General features: G+C 37.8%; 1 protein-coding gene across 2 annotated transcripts in view; it reads left to right on the top strand.

Annotated features, from left to right (window-relative positions):
• LOC131047444 (bifunctional nuclease 2) overlaps window positions 1–21,974 on the top strand; it is a 161,494-nt gene that overhangs the window by 68,255 nt on the left and 71,265 nt on the right. For both annotated transcript variants that reach the window (XM_057981344.2, XM_057981334.2), the window contains exon 7: window positions 10,661–10,788. In XM_057981344.2, coding sequence (XP_057837327.1) covers window positions 10,661–10,788 — 128 coding nt within the window. The remainder of the gene's footprint in view (window positions 1–10,660; window positions 10,789–21,974) is intronic.

Raw genomic sequence — 21,974 nt, 5'->3', positions numbered from 1 at the left:
CAATGTCTCTCCATCAAGCCGAAAGAGATAAATTCAAAATTGCGCAAAATGGTCATTTAGGTCGAGAGAAGGGTAATAGAAAAATCGCGCCGTAGGGTCTTCATGAGCCGAAGTCATTCAAAATAAGTTTCGCGCAACAAGCAAGAGGAGTCCAAAATCGCACAGGAGAAGTCTTTTTCAGAAAAGTCATTTGAAAGCCAAAATCTCCAGGTAAGTTCGAACTTATCCTTCAGATGATTAATTTGTGCAAAATAATCTTGTTTGTTAACCTAAGGTTTGATATACAAAGTAAATCTCAAATTAATTTTGAAAACTAAATACCCATCAGCATTAAACAAATCATCATTTGCTAAATAGACCTTTCAACTGAAATTCAGACTTGGGTAAAATTTAGGAATCCTGGCCCGAAATTGCAAAACGCATGGAATCATCTTTCTGAAAATTGCAAACACATGATCATCTTCAAAACAATCAGCACAAACTAAAATTTAAAATTTAAACGCTTATTCACGCAAACCGATAGCCATAGCAACTTTTTCAAAACATTAACAATCAGGAGTGACTCTTTTTGAAAATCTGCACGCAACTACCCAAAATTAAAACCGACTAATCTTCAGTGTCCAGGTCGTAATCTGAAACGCGGAATTTGAATATCCTGTTTTAAATGTGCTTTCAAATTTTAAAATATCTTGCTGTTTAACAAGTTTTATGCTAACGTCGTCTTCTGGCACTACTGACCTGCTTTTTCGCCTTAAACCTATCTCGTAATCTGTGTCGGGGTGTGCAGGATAAATGCCTAATCAGGTGGTGGAATCTTCTATGGCACCTGACGCACCAAGGATATCACAAACTTCCAGAGCCGACATTCCCCGCAAGCTTGAAAAAAAGAAATATCAGTATTAGGGTGTGATCTAGGAATCAAGAGTCCAGCGCAATTGGGATAGTGTTGGGGATACAGACCTTAGGCATATAGACATCCAAGACTTCAGAGAGAGTATATGCTCCAAATGCGTATGGCAAGCCCAAGCGGATGGTAGAAAGCGACATTGCATAGGTTGTTGGTTTCCCACCGGCAATATAGAATTATGAGCTTGTGGTCGAGGCCGCAAAGCATTATCAGCCAGAAACCAGAATGGTGGTAGTAAAAGGAATGGTAATGGCTGATTCACTCTTGAGGCTATCAAAGAGGCATTTGGCATCCTGCTTCTTGAGGGCGCCACCATAATGACCATAGATGAGGCCCAACTCGCCTTTGATATGAATCCTAGTAAGTGCAAGGTACTAATCAACGAAGAATGGTTTAAAGTAAGAAGAGCCCCGAGCACTAGGATCGGCAAAAAGACCTACATAAGCGAGTTCAATGACGAGTACAGGGACATGGTCACACTGCTCAGCCGGGTCATGGGGTTTCCCCACTCTAACCTATTTGAGGAGTGGATGTTCTGTTTCACCGAGCAGGTCTTCAATGGGAAGGCTAAGTTTGATTGGGCTCAGATCATTAGCGATAACATTCATACATAGCTAGTTGAGCTAGAGGAGAAGAAATACTTCACCATGACCTCCTACTTGGTTTATATGTTAGCTAGACATCAACGGCTGCGAGGGTTGATCCGAAAGGGTGAAATTGGGAATGGACCCAAGCAGGTGAAGGTATATGATTGCTACCCCCAATTGCAATATTATAACATAGCTCAGAGGGAGAAAAACAACATTACTTATGCAATCGGCCAGTATGAGTGCGTGAATGATGCATTCACAATTCGCATGGTTAGGATGATGCAAGGGGGATTGCACATAAGGTTGTCAAAGCAGGCTACCACATTGATATGGAAGTATGGAGCATGGTTCATCCAGTTCCCTCGCTTTTCCTACATCAAAATCTCAAGCTTTGAGGGAACACCATACCAAATTCGTCGTTATCCATAAGACAAAATGGTCCTCATGGAAGTTGCAAGACAGGCGCACCCAACAGGACATATACTCAGAGAGAAAAGGCATTCAGGGTTCACATTCCCAATGGTCATGGGGAAGAATGATGTGTACTTCAAAAACTCTGTGCAAGCCGAGGAATCGTTCGATGAATTAGCAACATATTGCTTGCAAGAGCATCTCCCTAGGAAATACTTCGACCCCGCTGGGCTAGGAAAGAAGGCTTATGGCAGGCATTACGGGGGTAAGGTATCCATAGAGGACTATTGGGCTAACTGCCTAGATGACTTTGAGGTCCGCTTACGAGAGTACTCAAGGTTAAATGTTCAACAAATGAGAGATTTCGAGTACCGCTATGTCCCGGATTAGGTAGTTGATTATGGAGATTGCCTACAGACCCAAGATTATGAGGTAGTCAAAGTCCTCCCACCAGCCATTAACTGGGCCCAAGACCTGATCACAGACTCGAAGTTCATCATGGAAGGTCCTAGAAGATATACAGAGAACTGGCTATCCTCGCAGATAGAGAGGCTAACTCATGAAGGGACTTAGTTCACCTATAATATGATGGGCAATCTTGATTCCCTTTCTTCAGAGGACGAAGGAGGGTCAAGTGCGCCAAGGGAAGAAGAGGTTGAAAAACCTGAGAAGAAAAGAAGGAAGGTAAAGGCCAACAGGGGAACCCGGACATCAATGGGAACAAAAAGGGAAAAGATACCAATTAGGAGGCCAGAAGGCACTACCTCGTCCAAGGATCCTAGTTTGGATAATGATGTAGTCGAGCTTGAATATTTACCTACCCCACCTTCACAGAATGATCCAATTGCACTAGAGACGAACAATCCGTAGACGCAAAATGAGAAAGAAACAGAGACACGGATCATTAGCTTGGAGAGGCTTGAAAATCGGGTCGAAGATGGAGAAATTGTGCCAGAACAGGGGATTGACAGACAAGAGCCCACACAGGGGAGCAGACATGAGGCGCAACAAGAGGAAGATGACAACAGAAATAATAGCACAGTTGAGGGAGAAAAGGAAGAAGATAGAACCCAAGAACCCAGTAAAACTGAAGAGCAACCGCTATTAGAAGCTACACATCAATGCTCAGTGAGGTGGGAGAAAACTCAACTGTGAGTAAGGGACTAGATACAGCGCCTAATCCACCTTCTACATCCGATCAGCCATGGATAGGCAGCGAGTCTGCTGAGACATCTAGAGGACAAGGTGGGGAACTGGTGGTTACATCAGGACAAACCATCCCTCATGACTGGTTGATAGCCCGGGCACAACGGAAAGCAGTTGTCAAGCCGCCAATTAACCTAGAGGACATATTCTCTCGGATAGGAGAATCACGAGCCAAAGGAAAGAAGAAGCCAAGAACTTACTCTAGGATCACCAAAGACGAACAGAGGAATCAGACGATTTGAGGAATCAGACGATTCATATTGCTACTCCGCCCAAGGACAAACCAACAGAATAGGTCGCATTGGCTGATTATAGCATCACATCTATCTCACTAGGGAAGGCGATCAAGGAACAAGAGAGAGAAGAGTTCAAGGACTCTGTTTAGAACATGCTAAGGCAGCTGGATGGGATGACTGCTGAACGGGATGCGTATCGAGTTCGTGCCCAACAGGCCGAGGGATACATAGATCACTTGCTAAGGCCATTACAGCATGTTGTTGAGTCCCACATTCCCCCATTGGCGTTGGCATAGAAAACCACAATGGAGTTTGAAGGAGTGCGTGACACCACCAAAGCAGTTAAAAAATGGATCTAGAGTATTAAGACAAGAGGGAAGAGAATCATGAAGGATGTATTCGATGTAGCAATCAATATACAGTCAACCCTCCTAAAGATGGTGGAGGTAGAGAGAGAGTACGCCAAAATCTAGGAGACGATTAGCATAGCTTTACCCCTTATGAGGGCTCTCTTTTCGACTCACATTCGGATTCCCGTGCTGCAGACAATCCTAAATCCCCATAATATCAGCACCTTTAAGGAATGGTATTGGATTGTCAACATGAAGAAGGACGTGGCGGACACCGTCAGAAAAACTCAGGAGGAGTGCGAGGAAGACTTGTCTGGCGTTGAGAGTAATGGTGAAAATATCCTTAGGGCATTGGTCGTTGGCTGGAAGGATGACATGGAAGGTGACGATGTAGTGTCACGATGGAATGATAGGTTGAAGACCGATAAAACTACATACTCCGCGGAGGACATAGAATGCATCAGCAGGCTCCACGCAGATATACTGCGTTTTGAAGATCGTCAATCAAACTGACGTGAGCGACTGAGGGTAGTGGACACCCCTTTTGAGGGCATTTGGTTCAAAGTGTGTAATCCTCCCATTCCTTCTAATAAGGAATTGTTCCCGGTTTGCATGAGGTTTTAGGAATATGTCTGGGCAGAGTGCACAACAAACCGGGAATCTGGAAAGATTACTTGCAAGAGGAAGTTGATTTTTTGGTAAAAGAATCTACCTCGGGAAAAGAGAAAGTGCTTTCCTAGAGATAGTTGTTTCTTTCCAACTACCCAACTTCATTGCAGATTTTGAGCTCCGTGCAAGTGCACTTTTTGGGAGCAGCTTTATGTTGGGTAGTTATTAGTTAGTTAATTGTTGGTAGGGAGATATTTGTTCCTTATTAATAGGTATGGGCAGCCATGCCTTAGAGGATGAATCTGGGCCACTTGTAAAGATTAAATCTGGGCCATTCATCCAATTTTGGAAATCTATATAAGGGACCGTTTTTCCCTCTTTTTGTAAGAAGTTCTAAGATTGTTGTTGAAACTTTGGTGAATTTTATGCAGATTTAATGGAAGTTAAAGCTGTCTTGATTTTCTGAGTGCATGGTCTCCTTCTTCACTATTTTATTTTCATGTCATGTATTTTGTTTTCAGATAGTATTTTCAGGTTAGTATTTGATAGAAACCTTGGAGTTCATACCATTAAGGATCGATTGATTGTCACTCCCCCTGCATGCTTAGTCTGAACCCACTTATATGCTTAGGTCAGTTATTAAATATCAAATGGATGGATGTAAAAGTTCTACATTTATGCTATTTAAAAGTTCTACATTTATGTTTAATAGCATGAAAATCTAACTCTCCTTGAAGATTGCATCAAGTTTTACATAATTGTGCTTTATTAGCTGGTAAAGTTGAATCTCGTTTTTGAAGGTTTCAATCTATTTTCTTTAATATACTGTCTTAGATAGATTAATTAGCTGTTTTCTCTCTCTTTTCCCCTCTTTTTTCCTTTTTTTATCGGAAAATTGAAGTCCTAAACAACGTCATGTTAAAGAGAAATTCGATGAAGTAAAGACTGTAGAGTCTTAGGGAACCCATACAACCAAAACTGATTTTATCTAACCACGTAAGTCCCCTTTGTGTTTACAGCAAAACACATCTAACAACTGAGTTATCCTGCAGTCATGAACTGACATTTGGAACCTTGAGGTCGCCCCCATTGATCAATTAAAAAACAGCATTAGGGATCCCTTATTTCAAGAGAGGATAAAATACTCAGCAAAATAATTCTATTCTGCGTTGGCCGGATATAGTTGTAGCAATACGATTTTAGCCACGTCAACACGACCCAAAGGAGAAGTGATATTGAAATGAAAGCGTGTGAAAACATTTGCAAATAAGGTAAGGGCTGACTTCAACCCTAGAAGATAAAATGTGTGGAGCAACAATTAGGCCAACCAGACTAATACAACAAACAATTTTGAAAGGGAAAGTATGATGAATCAAAACAAAATGCCCTTGGCCGACTTAAAATCAAATTTGATGGGTGTTTATAAGAGTCCTATAAAGAGAAGTCAAACAAAGTCTCATTTCTTTTACAATTCAAATCAGAATTAATTCGCAGCAGGGCAGATTAGGGAGTGCAAATTGACATGAAAAGAGGTGCAAATATGAGTGAAAATATGCAGATCTGAATGCATTTGAAGCATGGAATTTAAGCTTGGATAAAAAATGAATCATCAGAGCAGAAATAGTAAGGGTTCCAGTCTGAAAGGAGTGAACAGCAGAGATCTGAGCCTCATCAAGAGCAAAGTTCTGGGAGGTTTCAGACCTGAAACATCAAATTTACACACCTGAAAGCATCCTCTTCCAAGTGAAAACCATCATTTCCAGAATTGGTGAATTGGTTATAATGTTTGATAATGATTAGCAAGCCTATTCTTTTGTAGCTCTTGAATGTGAATTAATGATGCCAGGGCTTTAAACTTTCATGTTGTTATGATCTTTGCATTTGACAAAGGGTTTCATTCACTATCTAGGGTATTTCTTTCTTTTTCAGGTATGAGGCTGAATGGAGGAGTCAACAACATGAAGAGGTCAAGATCATCAACATGATAGAGGGAGCAAATCAACACCATCATTGTCATCAGGATTCAATCGCATAAAGGAGACAAATCAAGGTTCAAGTTGCACATTCATGATGAAGAGCATCACATTGTCAAGCTCTTCAAGCTATCCAAGGAAAGTGAATGGATGATTCATCAACAACATGCGGGGAGAATCACAACCTCAACATGAAGAACTACATTGTCCTAATTCAACGTGAGAGAGGCATATCGACATCATAGAAGGTCACACAGTCAAGGTTAGCATTGCAACGTGAAGATCTACATTCGAAGGAGGTATACAAGAAACAACTTATCAACATTTAGGATGAAAGGCTCAAGGTTTCAAATAAGAAGGCTCCTATCACACCAAACCTCATCAAGGTTAGAACTTCAAGTCAAGCTGGAGTAAAGGCAAATCAATCTCAAAATGAAAGATCCAAGGCATTTTAACTTCTACATGGAGATAGCCCTACAAACATCATGGAGGAGGTTCAAGATATAACAATGAAGATGAGAAGGCTTTGCAACCTTGAATTTTCTTACTATCAATATAAGGAGAGGTTAATGAGGATTGCTTCACAAGGAGAGACTCTACATGCAAATACACCACATACATATGGAGGTGCTTCCCCACATCAAGGCGAGCTATCCAAGCACGTCATGAACAAACGAAGGATCCAACATGGATATCGTGGTGTCTACATCAAAATCATGAAGGAGGAATTCATCACATGAGAGAAGGTCGAGGTAATGTAAAAGGACAAGGAACACTTCAACAAGGCAAGGAAGATCAATCACCAATGCAAGGAAAGGGTCAAATACATCAAGCATAGACGTCACAAGGTCTACATCAAATGTAGCACAAAGAAAATTCCCAATTATGGAGAAGGATAAGTGAAAGTGACCAAACTAGATAAAATGATATCTCTCACCATCATCGTGTTCATCAAGGAGCATTTTGAAATGTTGAGTATCAAGAGATCTTGCTCAACGACTTGTGATGAGTTACAAGGAGTAAGTTGAGGTGGCGACAACTCTCCTTCATTCATTATTCCAAATCAAAGCGTATAGATTCAATGTAATTGACTCATTCAATGAGGAGGATAACTACCACATGTGGAGGCACAAAGTTTTATGTACCTAACCTCACGTTTCATTGGTTGTTATTCAAGGAGGGACATGTGTCCTAGAATGTAATCAAATCATTGGTCAAGTATTAAATGTAATGCAATGTTAGCTGTAACTAACCCTAACTAGGGTTTCATCTTGTAATCTTGACCATTGATTTGGATTTGATCCTGGCCATTCATTCGTAAAGGGAAGTCTATAAAAGGCTTGCTCTCCTCATTTGTAAAGGGTTAGTGAAGAATAGTTAGTAGTAGAAGGAAATTAGGAGTAGCAGTAGAGTAGGAGAAAAGGGAGATTGTTGCCAAGACTTTGTTACAAGAAACATATTATTTTCATTGAAGATATGGTGAATTTAATGTGTCGATTCAACATTTTGCATGGTCTCTACTTCTCATTTGTTTTAATGTTGATTAGATGGATGGAAGTTATTGTGGATGATTCATTGTGAAATTTGTATGTTCATACCATTTACAATTTGTTGATTATAAGTTGTAGTGCATGGTTGGCCCGAACTCTTAAAACAAGCTTAACTCGATTGCTACTTACTCATTTATATGCATACCCTTTGATGGTGTTGATGATTGTTAGTATTAATTTGAACATCACTAGCTTTCCTTAGAAGATCGCACCAACTTTGCCTAGTTGTTCATTGGATGGCGAAACAAAGCATCGTTGAGTTTTACTAAGTCATTCATTATCTCTTGCATCCTAGGAATAAATTAGTCTCTGTAAACCCTTCCCCCTTTTTGTCCTTTTTTTTTCATTTGAATTTGAAGAAGCATCACATGATTGATACATGCGATGTTCATGTTCTAGTTGTAGTTCATAAACGTAAGTCCCCTTGGATTGCCAGCAATCACATCTATACATTGAGTCTATCTAGGTATAAATTCAAGATCTAACTATCGGAACGTTGGAGTCGTCTCATTTGATAACATAATTTAGCATCCAAGAGGTCTTTGTTCAAGAGAGGATAAAATACCCCTAGTATTTTATTTTGTGTTTGAGGTGTAATAAAAAACACATCAACAATAACTTCGGTATTTATATTTCATTTTTGTGCTCCTTAAATTAATGTGTTATGTAGAAGAAAAACAAACTAGCTTTGCAAAATTTGCTTGTATATAGACTCAATCTCGAATTATATTGATTATTAGAGAATGCCATAAATATAGTTGAATCATAGAATGCATTGATAGGAAAAGTGAAAACAATCCTAGAGATTATGCTTTGATACTTGAATAATTAAAATGTGTACCTTTTAGCTGAAGTTGAGTTGGTTTGAGCTTGGTGAGGAGTGTATAGCAAACTTCATTAGAAATGTTTTCTTGAGAGGTGCTTAGGCAAAAGAGCTCTTTGTTAACAAGTCCAACAAGTGTGGAACAATAGCTCATTGAAACATATTTAAAGCACCTGAGTTCCCATGCAACCCATTAATTAGCAAATGTAGCTAATGAGTTGGATGCTTATAATGGTGTTCCAAGCTGTACATCTTTTTAGAGCTTCAATCAATTCAGAATAATTTTGGTACAATATGGTCCCATATTTTGCAAAATATCCGAAGTACAAGTCAAAATAGGAAAACTAACTTCAAATTGAAATAATAGGTAATTTGGGGCAATATCAACAAAAACTAGATAGATAGCTACGAAGTACATGGAATCAACTTTCCAACAGCTATTTGTTTGCGTAAATTCGGTATTGTATGTCAAAGTTATCTCTCTCGTGGCATAAAATCTCTCCTTTATGCAAAAATGCTGTTGGTTACTATTGGGGTGGAGCCTTGGTAGTTTGTCGATTTGAGTGGGGCAACAATGGGTGGAGGGTGGCTAGTGACAATTAGGTCGATTAGAGCCAGAAATGGTGGAGGTGGACCTATGGGGGGTAGTGTGGCTATAGGTCGTAGCTCCCTTGGTTGGGGGTGACCAAGGGCTTCAACCCCTCCTATGAAATGGGGGTTTAAAATCTTCTTTACAAATTGGCTGCTTACAATGACACTAATGTATGATGACGTCAACATTGAAAAAAACAGAATCAATTTTCTATTGTGCATATTGATTCCATAGAGATGGTAGGTAGAATTTCTATAGAGCAATGGCAGGTAACTGCATGGTGACTGTACGACTGTGTTGAATTGTACAGATCCTTACTGTCGTACAGATATCTAATTGTGAATTGTTTTGCGCAGCCCACCCAAAAACTCAATTTTTTAAGCTATAGGGAGATCCCTTTAGATATTAGCTAAAAAAAATTGGACTGATTAATTGTATTTTAGAAGTTACAAGTCATAATTATTAATAAAATATTGCTTTCTTAGAAAATTTTGAATATCTTATTTGTAAGTGCTAATTCTATTTAGTTTTTAAAATTTTCTTAGAAATGTGTGATTAGGAGTTTACTATAAGCATGTGTTGATCAGTTTAGACGAAATTCTGGATTTGAAGTCACTTAACACTTCATATAAATATATACATAGCAGATGGTTTTAGAGACAAACTCATGTTAATATGACATTCAGTAATCCTACTGTGCACCATTGTGAGCAATCAAAGCTAATTTATTAGATCATGTATAAGAGACAGAGATATTTTAAAATGAATTAATTTATTTGGTTCATTGTGGCTAGTTGGACATTGTATGTTTTAAATTATAATGCCTTCTCATAATGTGGCTTAGGCATAGACTATAGACAATTGCAAAGTTTTCCATATGCGGTCATGGTACACTATGTTGTTTGAAGTAGCTAAGAGATGCTAAGCCTTATCCCTTTTCAATATTGGCTTGGTAGGACAGATAAATGAGGTGATTATAGATGAACCATAGAATGTGGATGTCTTTCTCTAAAATTCTTGTATACAAGTGTGCACAAAAAACTACCGAGGTTTAAAGTGCTTCAATAGTAGCATTATGAAACATTTGCTATTAATGTTGGTTGGCTCAATTTATTAAATAATAAAAGATCTTCTGAGGTTGATTATTTTGTACCCTATGGGTATCTTTGACATCTGCTAAAGAAGGGTTTTAAAGTGTCTTATTATTTCTTATTGCTTGCAAAATGGAAAGGACTTGTGATCATTTTTTCGACTTCTTTTATTGCCCATCTTCCTTTTTCCCCTCTCCTTCTGTCTTCCCTGTTATTTATTTTACTACTTTGTTTGGAGTCATAATTTAATCAATCTAACTAAAATCTTGTACTCAAGGAAGTATCATTTTTATGCCTTGTGCTCAAGAAAGTTTTCATGCAGGTGCCCATATATGTGAATAAAGCAATAGTTGCAAAGGATGCGATCAAGCTTATATACAAAACCCCACATGCTTCAGGAAAATGGAGAGATACTAACTCAAATTCTAGTAATGATCTTTCTTTGGACAGGTAATATCAAAGGCATTTCAATGGAATTCACACTGAGGCTTTTTTCTTAATTCAGGGATGTTATGAACCAGGATTAGTTTTAAAAAGTTGGTCACACCTTGACTTATTTAGAGGACCATGATGCATCTGTACATGTCAATTTTTATAAATAGGGATTAGGAGTTGAATGGATCATTTTTTTAAATAAGGTTTTGGGTTAATACTTAATATGGTAATTTGTATGATTTGTCCATTGCTTACTGGAAATTATAGATGTAAATGCTACCCTATTTGAATAACTTTGAATTGACAGACATTAGAATGTATAAATTCCTTGAATAAGTGTCCTATAGTTGCTGGAAATGGAAGAGAGTTGCGGTTGTATGAAACAAAGACAAAACAACTAGGAAAAATAACTAAAATCAAGATTGATGCTGATATTTTAATCCAAAAGCTTTAATGTGAGGAAAACCAGCTAGAAATGACAATGTGTCAACTTTGTCTCATTTCCTTGGCCAAAAGTAGTTACAAACAGCTTTAAATGGAGCATGTACAATAATCTTCTTGCTACCACACTCACTTCTCTCTGCATCATATTAGCTCTTGTCCTTACAACCAACTAAACTTGCCAACATTTCCTCACAAAGCTTATGCCACTTACAAATAGGAATATTAGGAGCAGCATTATAATGTTCCACTAGCATTATATTTGGCTGTTCCAGCGGCGAAACGCTTATTTGCAGGTATGTAAGCTTTCTCAGAGAGATTTGACAAAAGGCTGCTGGTTGTGTTCTCGAAAGCATTTCTACTTTTAGTAATATCCATCGTGTTCACCAAGAGAATTCTTTTAGTATCTAGTCTTGAAATGAAATTAGAATTGTGATAGTGCATGAAACAGTCATCCAACCATATTTTCCCACCTATGTCATTGGGGCAAAGGTCGTGAAGGGTTTTATTTGCTTCCACTGCACATTTCGAGCATCTATCTGCTGATATAGTTCCAGTGCACTGGAGCAGACCGTAGACCTTACTGGGAGATTGGCCATGGGAAGAAGTATTAAACCCTGAATTTTGAGGTGCATTAAGATATAGATCATTCATAACTAGGTTTAAGTTTGTGGAATAGGTGCTGCCAGTGGTGAAAGTTGAGGAATTATTGCATATGTGCCATGCGTAGATACACATGACTGTTGGAAAATTTTGTACAAACAACAAAAAGAGGATGAACCACCTAGGCGGAATTGAAAAAAAAAAAATTTGGCATAAGAAATCACTTTTTGGGCCACCTAGACACTCGGGTTCGCTTTGGGTTCTCTGTGGTTCTCTTTGGTTCGACCTAGGTTCGCCCGGGTTCGACCCAGGACGAACCACCTCTGGGTTTTAAGAACCCTGGTCGAACCCAGTCGAACCAAGCCCAGAACCACGAACCAGTTCGAACTAGAACCCGAACTAGGGGGGTCCAGAGGAGAACCCGGTAACTCAGTTTGAAATCATTGGGCTGATTGATGAAGCGGATTGTTATTTGGATCCCTGATAGATCATTCCTCCTTTTCTTCTCACAAAAGCTCAATGCTTTAGGAGATGTCAAAACAATTGTCTCAATTCCTCGATTTACCATCTAGCTAACCTTGGTGTCATTTCCTTGGTGGTGATTAGACAAGACTCTCTTATTCACTTTCTTGTTTTACAAACTTTTTTTTGCAACACTACATCCTCCAACTCTTTTGACTCTCCAAGACTAAATCAGCAATAGAGGTTAGTGTGTAGCATTCTTTGTTGAAATGTAGCTAGGTCGAATCCCTAGCGCAATTAATTTTAATGTGACCCTTGGCCTTAAAATTAATGGTATTGATATAATTAGGGCTGAGCCCCAATTTGGATAGCTTGTAATTGGACTGGACCCAAATAGATATCAATGTAACTTGTGTATGTTAAGGGCAGGCCTTATTTGGGCGCTCAACTTATGTAACTTATAATGGTTATGGGGCAAGACCTATTCATTGTGTAACTTGTAATTCAATAGGTCAGGACCTATTGAATATGTAACTTGTATTTAACCTAGACCTATTCTTCTTGGTGGGAATATTGACAAGGCTGACTTAAGGCAATTTGGAGGGCCAGTGTCACATATATATGTAATGTAAACTTCATTGTTCTAACCCATACATTCAGCGAACATCCTCTATTTTAATCAAGTAGCGAATTGTCTTCTGTAATCAGCGAATTATCTTCAGTAATCAGCGAATCTCATTTAGTAGACAACGACCATACCTAAGGATAGTGAATCAGTATTAGAAGTCAGCGAACTTGAGTGGAAGATCAACGAACATAACCTAAAGACAGCGAACTTGATTGATGGCACAGCGAACTTAATTAGATGCACAGTAGAGGCAGCGAATATCATCATTGTGACAGTGAACCAAACTTCAGTCTGTTATCCTTTGTGTGACAGCAACATCAGTACTTCAGATAAGTTTATCACTGTTGTATGTTCTAGGTTACTGTGCTGTTAGCTTCAAGTGTGAAGCTCATTGTAAATTCAATTGGTTATTGCCTAATCAAGATCTGAGAATTGTTTTTGGGTTTTTCACCTCGATGAGGGAGGTTTTCCCAAGGTACTGCTGTGTTGTTCTTGTGTTGTTTATGTGTGTTATGCGTATGATTTACTTTGCATTCTGATTTTCTGTTCTATATTGCTAATCTGATTGCTAAAACTAACATGGTATCAGAGCGGGTTCCTTCTATAAAGCCTAACAACTTGAAGTTAGATCATGTATTATTTTTTGCAGACTAGGGCTGAAGAAGTTTAGTGTGAATGATTGGGAATCGATTGTAGCAGATAGTTCTACAACAACATAACAACTTGAAGACTGAGGGCATCGATGTGGCCGTAACAAGAGTATGAAGGCTTCAAATAAAATTTTAGAATACAGGTGTCCTTATTCCTCTACTCTCTTTTGTTTACTTCTATTAAGAAGGGTTCGCTTAGTTTGACGATTTGTATCTATTTGCTTTGTTGTTATTGGTATTAGTTCTTTTAGCTGTAACCCTAGTTTGGGGTCTTAGCTAGAGCACAGGGTTTTCTTGTTTGTTAACTATCTCATCAAAGATATGTTGGTTTTGTGCATTTGTTTTCTTCTAGCTTCAAACCCTAGTATTCCTTGTATTTTATTAAGGGTTTGTATAATTGTCATCCTAGGCTTTGTGACTGTCACCCTAGTTCGAGCTTTGTCTTTGTGTTAAGAATTTGTTCCAACCCTAGTTCGAGTTATGGAGGTTGGTATTCGGTTATTCTCTATTCTAAGTATGCATACCTCTTAACCCAAATCCATGATTTGCTATGAGGAATATGCAATGATCCAAATATCAATGATGTTATTGATCTGAATATTGATGATGCTTTGATGCGGTGATCTGAATATATCATAAAGTTGGAAACATATAATATATAGTGGTCTATTCTTCTTCATTCATCGTGACACATATGCTTGGTATTTAGTTTGTATGGGGAACACTCTCTATTACATTTTGAAGTAAACGTTTATTAAATAGTAATGCTTGATTAGTTTCTGCTTTCTTTTCATTAAAGCAGAATATACTTGAGACTTTGTTCAATTTATTGATGATGAAACCTAAGAACAATGCAAAATAAAAGTATCTAACCTATTGAACAGACATTATTCAGTTAGAATGACGTGGGCGCCCCCACCATGGAGATTTTGTGGCCTCAGTTCTTTTTTTTTTGTATTTATCAATCATATGTTTGTGCTCAACTATACAATGTGTCTCTTCAATTGAGTGGTTGGTGCTTACATAATTATCCTGTATTCATTCTGATTAGGTTTACGCATTGGCTGGAAAGACAACTTGGTTTATGTACACTATTTTTTTGAAGAATACACTTGTTTTAGTTCTTTTGATCAATCATTATTTTTTGCAATTCAATAATACAAAAATATGATCAGATGTGATCAACATATGACATTTTTCAGTTCTTTGCACAGGCGAGGTTATCTTACTGTTATTTGTTCAACAATTTACAGAATGTTGTGTAGTTTTTATACTATGATTGTGTTAAGGATATAGCTTCATTTGGATTGAAGCAAGTAATATATAACGACATTGAACGAAGGGTCATGTCCCCGTAGGGTCATGACTCTATGTGGCATAAGCCAGGTAGAAGTCATGCCTCTACGTGGACATGACTCTTCATCTTTTTATTTATAGGCATCGACACTTGTTATGAACTAAAACCAATAACCGTGGCAGTTTCACGAACCAACAAGCTGTTGATATTATCATAGAAGATTAATAGTTAGAGTTATATATATATATATACACATCGGAGGTAAAACATATTCATTGCAGTGATCTTATTAAAGTCTATCCTCACTACATATTACCAAACTATTGTATTCTCTATCTCTGATCTAAATTCCTTAACATGGTATCAGAGATAGGTTGGTAGAGAAATAATAAAATAGTGACACCTCTTTTCTAAAAAAAAAATTCAGACTTGCACTCAGAATCAAATGAAAAACAATCATGGTGAACAGTGTTAGAATGGAGGATAGACTCGAAGGCGCATCCAACTTCGTCTAATGGAGAATTCGAATAACAACAATTCTTGAAGAACTCGAACTAGATGCATACATAGAAGAAGATACTAAGATGCCCGAAGACGAGCCAGAGAAAACAACCTGGAAAAGACACAACAAGGAGGCTAAGAAAATCATAATTGATGCTGTTAAAGATCACATTCTCCCAACCATCTCAAAGCTAACTATAGCTTATGATATGTTCAAGAGCATTCAAAACTCATATGAAATAAATAATGCAAGCAGATTGCTCACTTTAAAACAACAATTAATGCATATCTACATGAACAAAGGAGAAACAATCACATCCTATTTCATGAGAATTTCAGAATTAAAAGACCAATTGTCAACTATTGGGAATAATATAGATGATATGGAGCTATCTCTAATAGCACTTAAGGGATTACCATCCAGTTGGGAATCCTTTATTCAAGACATTAGTGCTCGTCCGACACTACCAAAATTTGATTAACTCAAGAATGATTGTACTCAAGAAGAATCTCGACTAATCACAAGAGGATTGGGTCCAAAGAAAGGGGGAGAAATTCAAGCACTACATGCTAACACAAGCAACAAAGGGAAGAAAAGGAAGTTCAAATGGAAGAGAGGAAATAATCACAAAAGCAAAGACTTCTCCAAGATTCAATGCTACAAGTGTGATAAATTTGGACACACTCACAGGTTTTGCCCAGAAAGAAAGAAAGCTCAAGCAGCGATAGCTGAAGTCAAGGAAGTAGAGAATCCTCTATTTTTCTTAGCCTTATCAAGCGAACTAAACTCAAACAAACATATGTGGATAATTGACAGTGGAGCATCTCGACACATAACCGGTTTTAGAGATCAATTCAAAACCTTTGAAGGCCACTCAATTGAAGAAATTACAATAGGAGACAATTCTACCTATCCAATGAAAGGAATTGGAACCTGCTCAATTCAATCAAGAATAGGAGTTACATTACAATTGAAAGATGTTCTCTTTGTACCAGGTATGAAAATGAATTTGGTCTCTATTTCAGGACTAGCTGATCAAGGATATCGTGTCACCTTCCATGAAGATAAAGTTCTACTCTGGCCTAAAAACTCTAACATAAAGAATGCTATTCCTATAGGATCTAGAGATAGTAGTTTATACAAATTATGTAATACTCAAAAGCAAGCACTAAATCATGAAGTATCTAACTCTAATGAAATTTGGCATAGAAGATTAGGACATCTTCGATTTAGTGCCCTACCTTCTATAGGAAAAATTACCACAGGATTACCCAATCTAAAATCTGATCATGTTGGAACTTGTAAAGGATGTGCTCTAGGGAAGAACTCAAAAGGGTCCTTTCCCTCAAGTGAACACAAATCAAAAGTTGTACTAGAACTTGTCCACATTGATTTGTGTGGTCCAATGTCATTACCATCACTAGGGGGATTCTTGTATTACGTGATATTTGTTGATGATTACTCCAGGAAAAATTGGATCTATTTCATAAAACTCAAAGAATCAAATGAAGTGTTATTGAAATTTAAAGAATTTAAGGCCCTAGTGGAAAATCAAATTGGGAAGAAAATAAAGACTCTAAGATTAGATAATGGGGGTGAATATATCTTTGAAAATTTTAAAGAATTCTGCAACTCTGTTGGGATTAAGAGGGAGTGTACTGTACCTTATAATCCTCAACAAAATGGAGTTGCAGAAAGAGAAAACAAAACCATCATCGAAGGTGCTAAAGCCATGATGCATGATCAAAATCTACATATCTCATTTTGGGCTGAAGCCTCAAATACAACTATGTACATTCCAAACAGATGCCCTCATTCAATCCTAGAGAATATAACACCTGAAGAAGCCTTTACAGGAAATAAACCAGATTAAGCCATCTAAGAATCTTTGGTTGCCACGTGTATATTCACGTTCCTAAAGAAAAGAGAACCAAACTAGAACCCTCCGGGAAGAAAGGCATATTTGTTGGCTACAGCGAAACCACTAAAGGACACAAAGTCTATATTCCAGGACGAAGATCTATTGAAATCAGTAGAGATGTCAAATTTGAAGAAGATGCTGCTTATAAACTATCTGTAAGTGCAAAAGATGATCTAACCGCAGAATCAGATGAAAATCCTACAATTGAAAATCAGAGGGAGAATAGCATAGAAAATCATGAACTTCAATCACCTAATTTCAAGATTGCTGAAAATCCTAACAACAAGAAAAGACCACTATGGGCAAGAAAGATGATTCAAGAAAATAATGTGGAACACGATGAAATCTTCAAAGAGAATAAGAAAACAAGAAGTCAATCATGCTATGTTGCACTCATGACCGAACTTACAAAATCTGAACCATCAAATGTTGAAGAGGCTTTAACATGACAAGCTTGGAAAGATGCAATGATTGAGGTATACCAATCTATCATAAAAAATGATGTTTGGGACATTGTACCTAGACCAAAAGACAAATCAGTTGTCTCATCAAAGTGGTTATTCAAAATCAAATTTGCACCAAATGGTAGTATTGAAAAACACAAAGCCAGATTCGTTGCCAGGGGGTTCTCTCAAAAGGCTGGAATTGATTACGAAGAGACATTTGCTCCAGTTGCCCAATATACTTCTGTAAGAACCATCATTGCCATTGCAGCTTCCAAAGGGTGGAAGATACACCAAATGGACGTGAAGACCGCATTTTTGAATGGTGTTATTGAGGAAGAAGTATATATAGAACAACCTGAAGGCTTTGCTACACATGATAGAAATCTCTATGTTTGTAGACTAAAAAAAGCTCTCTACGGCCTTAAGCAAGCTCCCAGGGCATGGTACGGAAGGATAGATAGTTATCTCTCCAAACTAGGATATTCCAAAAATGAAGTAGACTCTCACATATACTTCAAAATATCGGATGGTGACATGTTAATACTTGTTTTCTATGTTGATGACTTGTTGATAACAGGAGAAGATCACCTCATTGCAAAATGCAAACAAGATCTTGTGGCTGAATTCGATATGAAGGATCTAGGTCTACTACACTATTTTGTGGGCCTAGAAGTATGACAAAAAGAGAATTATATTTTCCTAAATCAAGGAAAATACACCATTGATATCCTGACCAGATTTGGTATGATAGATTGTAAGCCTCTATCCATTCCAATGGAAACAAATCTTCATAAGCTCAAAAGTGAAGCAGCAGATTCAGAACCTATAGATCCTACACACCATAGACAAATTATTGGATCTCTTATGTACCTGGTAAACACTCGCCTTGATATTTGTTACGCTACCAATGTGTTAAGTCATTTCATGTGCGAACCTAAGAAGATTCACCTAATGGTTGCTAAGCATATTTTGAGATACTTGCGTGGCACTATTGGACTTGGCCTGAAGTATAAAAATGTTGAGATACAACTCCAAGGGTATTCTGATTCCCACTGGGCAGGAAGTTCCATTGATCGTAAAAGTACAACGGGGTGTTGCTTTAGTCTTGGATCAGCTATGATATCCTGGTTTAGCAGAAAACAATCAACAGTTTGCTCAGAGTTCCACTGAAGCCGAATATGTGGCTGCCTCCATGGGAGCACGTGAGGCAGTATGGTTAAGGAAATTGCTAGTTGGACTATTTGGGAAGCCCCTAAACCCCACTGTGATTCACTGTGATAATCAAAGCTGCATCAAACTTTCTATAAATCCAGTTTTTCATAATTGATCCAAGCATATAGAAATCCCATACCATTACATAAGAGATATGGTAGACAGAGATGTCATCAAATTGACCTACATCAGCACTGAAGAGCAAAGTGCCGACATATTCACCAAACCTCTTGCAAAGTTGAAAGTGGAGTACTTTAGAGGTAAACTTGGTATGACTAAATTATAAGGGAAATTTCTGATATTAATCTTAATCATATGTAATTGATATATTCATGAATATCTTGAATGCAATATTGCATGTATGTGTTATGTCATGGAACGTGACGATCTTTCATGTGATGTAAGTGTAAGATCGCTATTGTAAGGTGACAACTTTCACAATAGCCTGATCTGTTATCAAGATTGACTACATTAAGTTGCTGTCCTGGAATGTGCCGGAAATCTTGATACTAAATTTGCTATGATGAGTTATTGAATTGTTATCATTAAATGATTGTTCCGAAATATGTCGGAAATTATGATAACAATCATATAATGATTGACTACATTAATTTGCTGTCCTGGAATATGTTGGATATCATGATATTAAAATTATTTCACCTGTGATAATGACAATGTTACAATTGTCACTAGAATCAAGGTTGTAATCTGATAAGACTTCAAGTAGTTGTTGTCCCAGAGTGCTGGATATCAGATAATCCATCTCTCTAAGATATGAAGTATTTCACTAGTAAGTGTTACTGAGTGAATGATCATGTCAAATGAATGTGTATATCTAGAATGATGCTCCTTAAAACTTAATTATGAAATTCAATCCTCTTTTGCTAAGAGGGAGTGTTAAGGATGTAGCTTCATTCGGATTGAAGCAAGTAATATATAACGACATTGAACGAAGGGTCATGTCCCCGTAGGGTCATGACTCTACGTGGCATAAGCCACGTAGAAGTCATGCCCCCACGTGGACATGACTCTTCATCCTTTTATTTATAGGCATCGACACTTGCTGTGAACTAAAACCAATAACCGTGGTAGTTTCACGAACCAGCAAGCTGTCGATATTATCATAGAATATTAATAGTTAGAGCTATATATATATATATACACACACACACGTCAGAGGTAAAACATATTCATTGCAGTGATCTTATTAAAGTCTATCCTCACTACATATTACCAAACTATTGTATTCTCTATCTCTGATCTAAATTCCTTAACAGATTGAAGGTATTCGAATTGATCATATTATTTAGGAAGAGCGATTGATGACTATTTGCTCTCATTGAGAAGTCAGTGGATATATATTGACTCGAACATTGAATTCATCAACCAGAGAGAGCCACCGAATTTGAATTAAGGCAATTCACAGGGTTGAAGGGTGAAGTTCCAAGCGATCCTTGCATGTAACTCCAATATGCCGTCGCTGAGCTGAAGGTAAATGATATTTGATGGCAAGGGCCAAAGGCCACGCAGCCATCGAAGATCCATGGGCTTGAAAATGGAACAACTTAAGAACGTTGGTGGATTGTGTGGGAGTCTAGCCAATAAAGAGATAAGTTCTTTTATATTTGAATCATGTTCATGAATTTTCATGTTATTATTAATTCATTCTATTGGGATGTCGAATCATGTTTGATTGATGTTTCTCTTCAAGATTGTCTTGAACTATTATGCTTCAAGCTTTAGAGGGAGCTTGGGAATAGACATGAGAGCCTATGCAAGCTTTCAGCTCATTCCTTCACTTGAGAAGATAGTTGAAGGTATGCCATGTTCATAATGATTGTGCTATGGGTCCTTTTCGTAGAAAGTGAAAGTAAGGGCAAAGAAAAATTAGCATTTCTCATTCTGACTTGTGAAAACTTATGATGGTTGCTTTCCTTAGTGGATTCTTATATTATGTAATCTTCATAAGATCTGGTTGTCACAACTTTATATTAAGGATTAAGAGAGAGTTCTATGTTCCCTAAAATGCTTTGATGAAAGAATTGACAATCTTCTATAAGCTTAGGATTTTGTAAGCATGATGCTGATCCTATCGGTTTAATGTTGAAATGCTACTTCCGATTTACATACGATTTCTAACTAGAAAGAGTTAGTTTCAGAATTTGGAATAAAACTAGGCCTAATGCATTACTCTCTAGAGTTAGAAGTATGCCAAGGATCCAATGAATTGATATCTTGAATAATGGATTGCAATGTTTCTACAGCTAACTCAGATTTTGCAGATCCATCGGAGTACAGATAGCTGATTGGATCCTTGATGTATCTAGTTAACACCAAACTGGATATTTGTTACGCAATGAGTGCCCTCAGCCAGTTCATGAACAAACCGAAGCATGTTCATCTTATTGCAGCCAAGCATATTCTGAGATATTTGCGAGGCACAGTTGGCTACGGGTTGAAGTATCCAATCAACACTGTCATCACCTTGGAAGGCTACTCTAATTTTGATTGGGCAGGAAGTGTAACGGATAAGAAGAACACTTCAGGAATTTGTTTCAGTTTGGATTTTGCTGTTATCTCTTGGGCTAGCAGGAAACAACCCTCAATCGCATTAAGTATTGCAGAAGCTAAGTATATTGCATCAAGAGAAGCAGTGTGGCTTCGCAAGCTTCTTGCTGGGTTGTTTAGGCAGCCTTGGGAACTGTTGTGACCATTTCACACATCGCCCCATTAAAATGGGGACCCCCTCTTTTTGCTCGTGTTGCCTGTTCTTTTTCTCTGCTTTTTAGGGTTTTGGTAGTTTGTCAGTTGTCTGGATTTAGGGTCAAACCTTAGGGTTTCTGTTTTGTCGTTTTCAGGCCAAAGTCCAGTCCCTCTTGAGAGCTTTTTGAGCTTCCTCTCGCAGGATGCAATTTTGAATAAAGTGAATTCACCAGAGGCTAAGTGAGTTGGTCTATTTTCAATTGGAATTTTGAATGAATTTGTCTAAGTGTTGATGATGAGATTTTGATTTTTGTCCGATTGAGTAATTTTGACCAA

Source organism: Cryptomeria japonica, chromosome 4 (genome assembly GCF_030272615.1).
Source record: "Cryptomeria japonica chromosome 4, Sugi_1.0, whole genome shotgun sequence".
NCBI classification, from domain to species: Eukaryota; Viridiplantae; Streptophyta; class Pinopsida; order Cupressales; family Cupressaceae; genus Cryptomeria; species Cryptomeria japonica.
The sequence above is the reverse complement of the archived record's forward strand: the minus strand, read 5'-3'. Positions and strand labels throughout refer to the sequence as shown.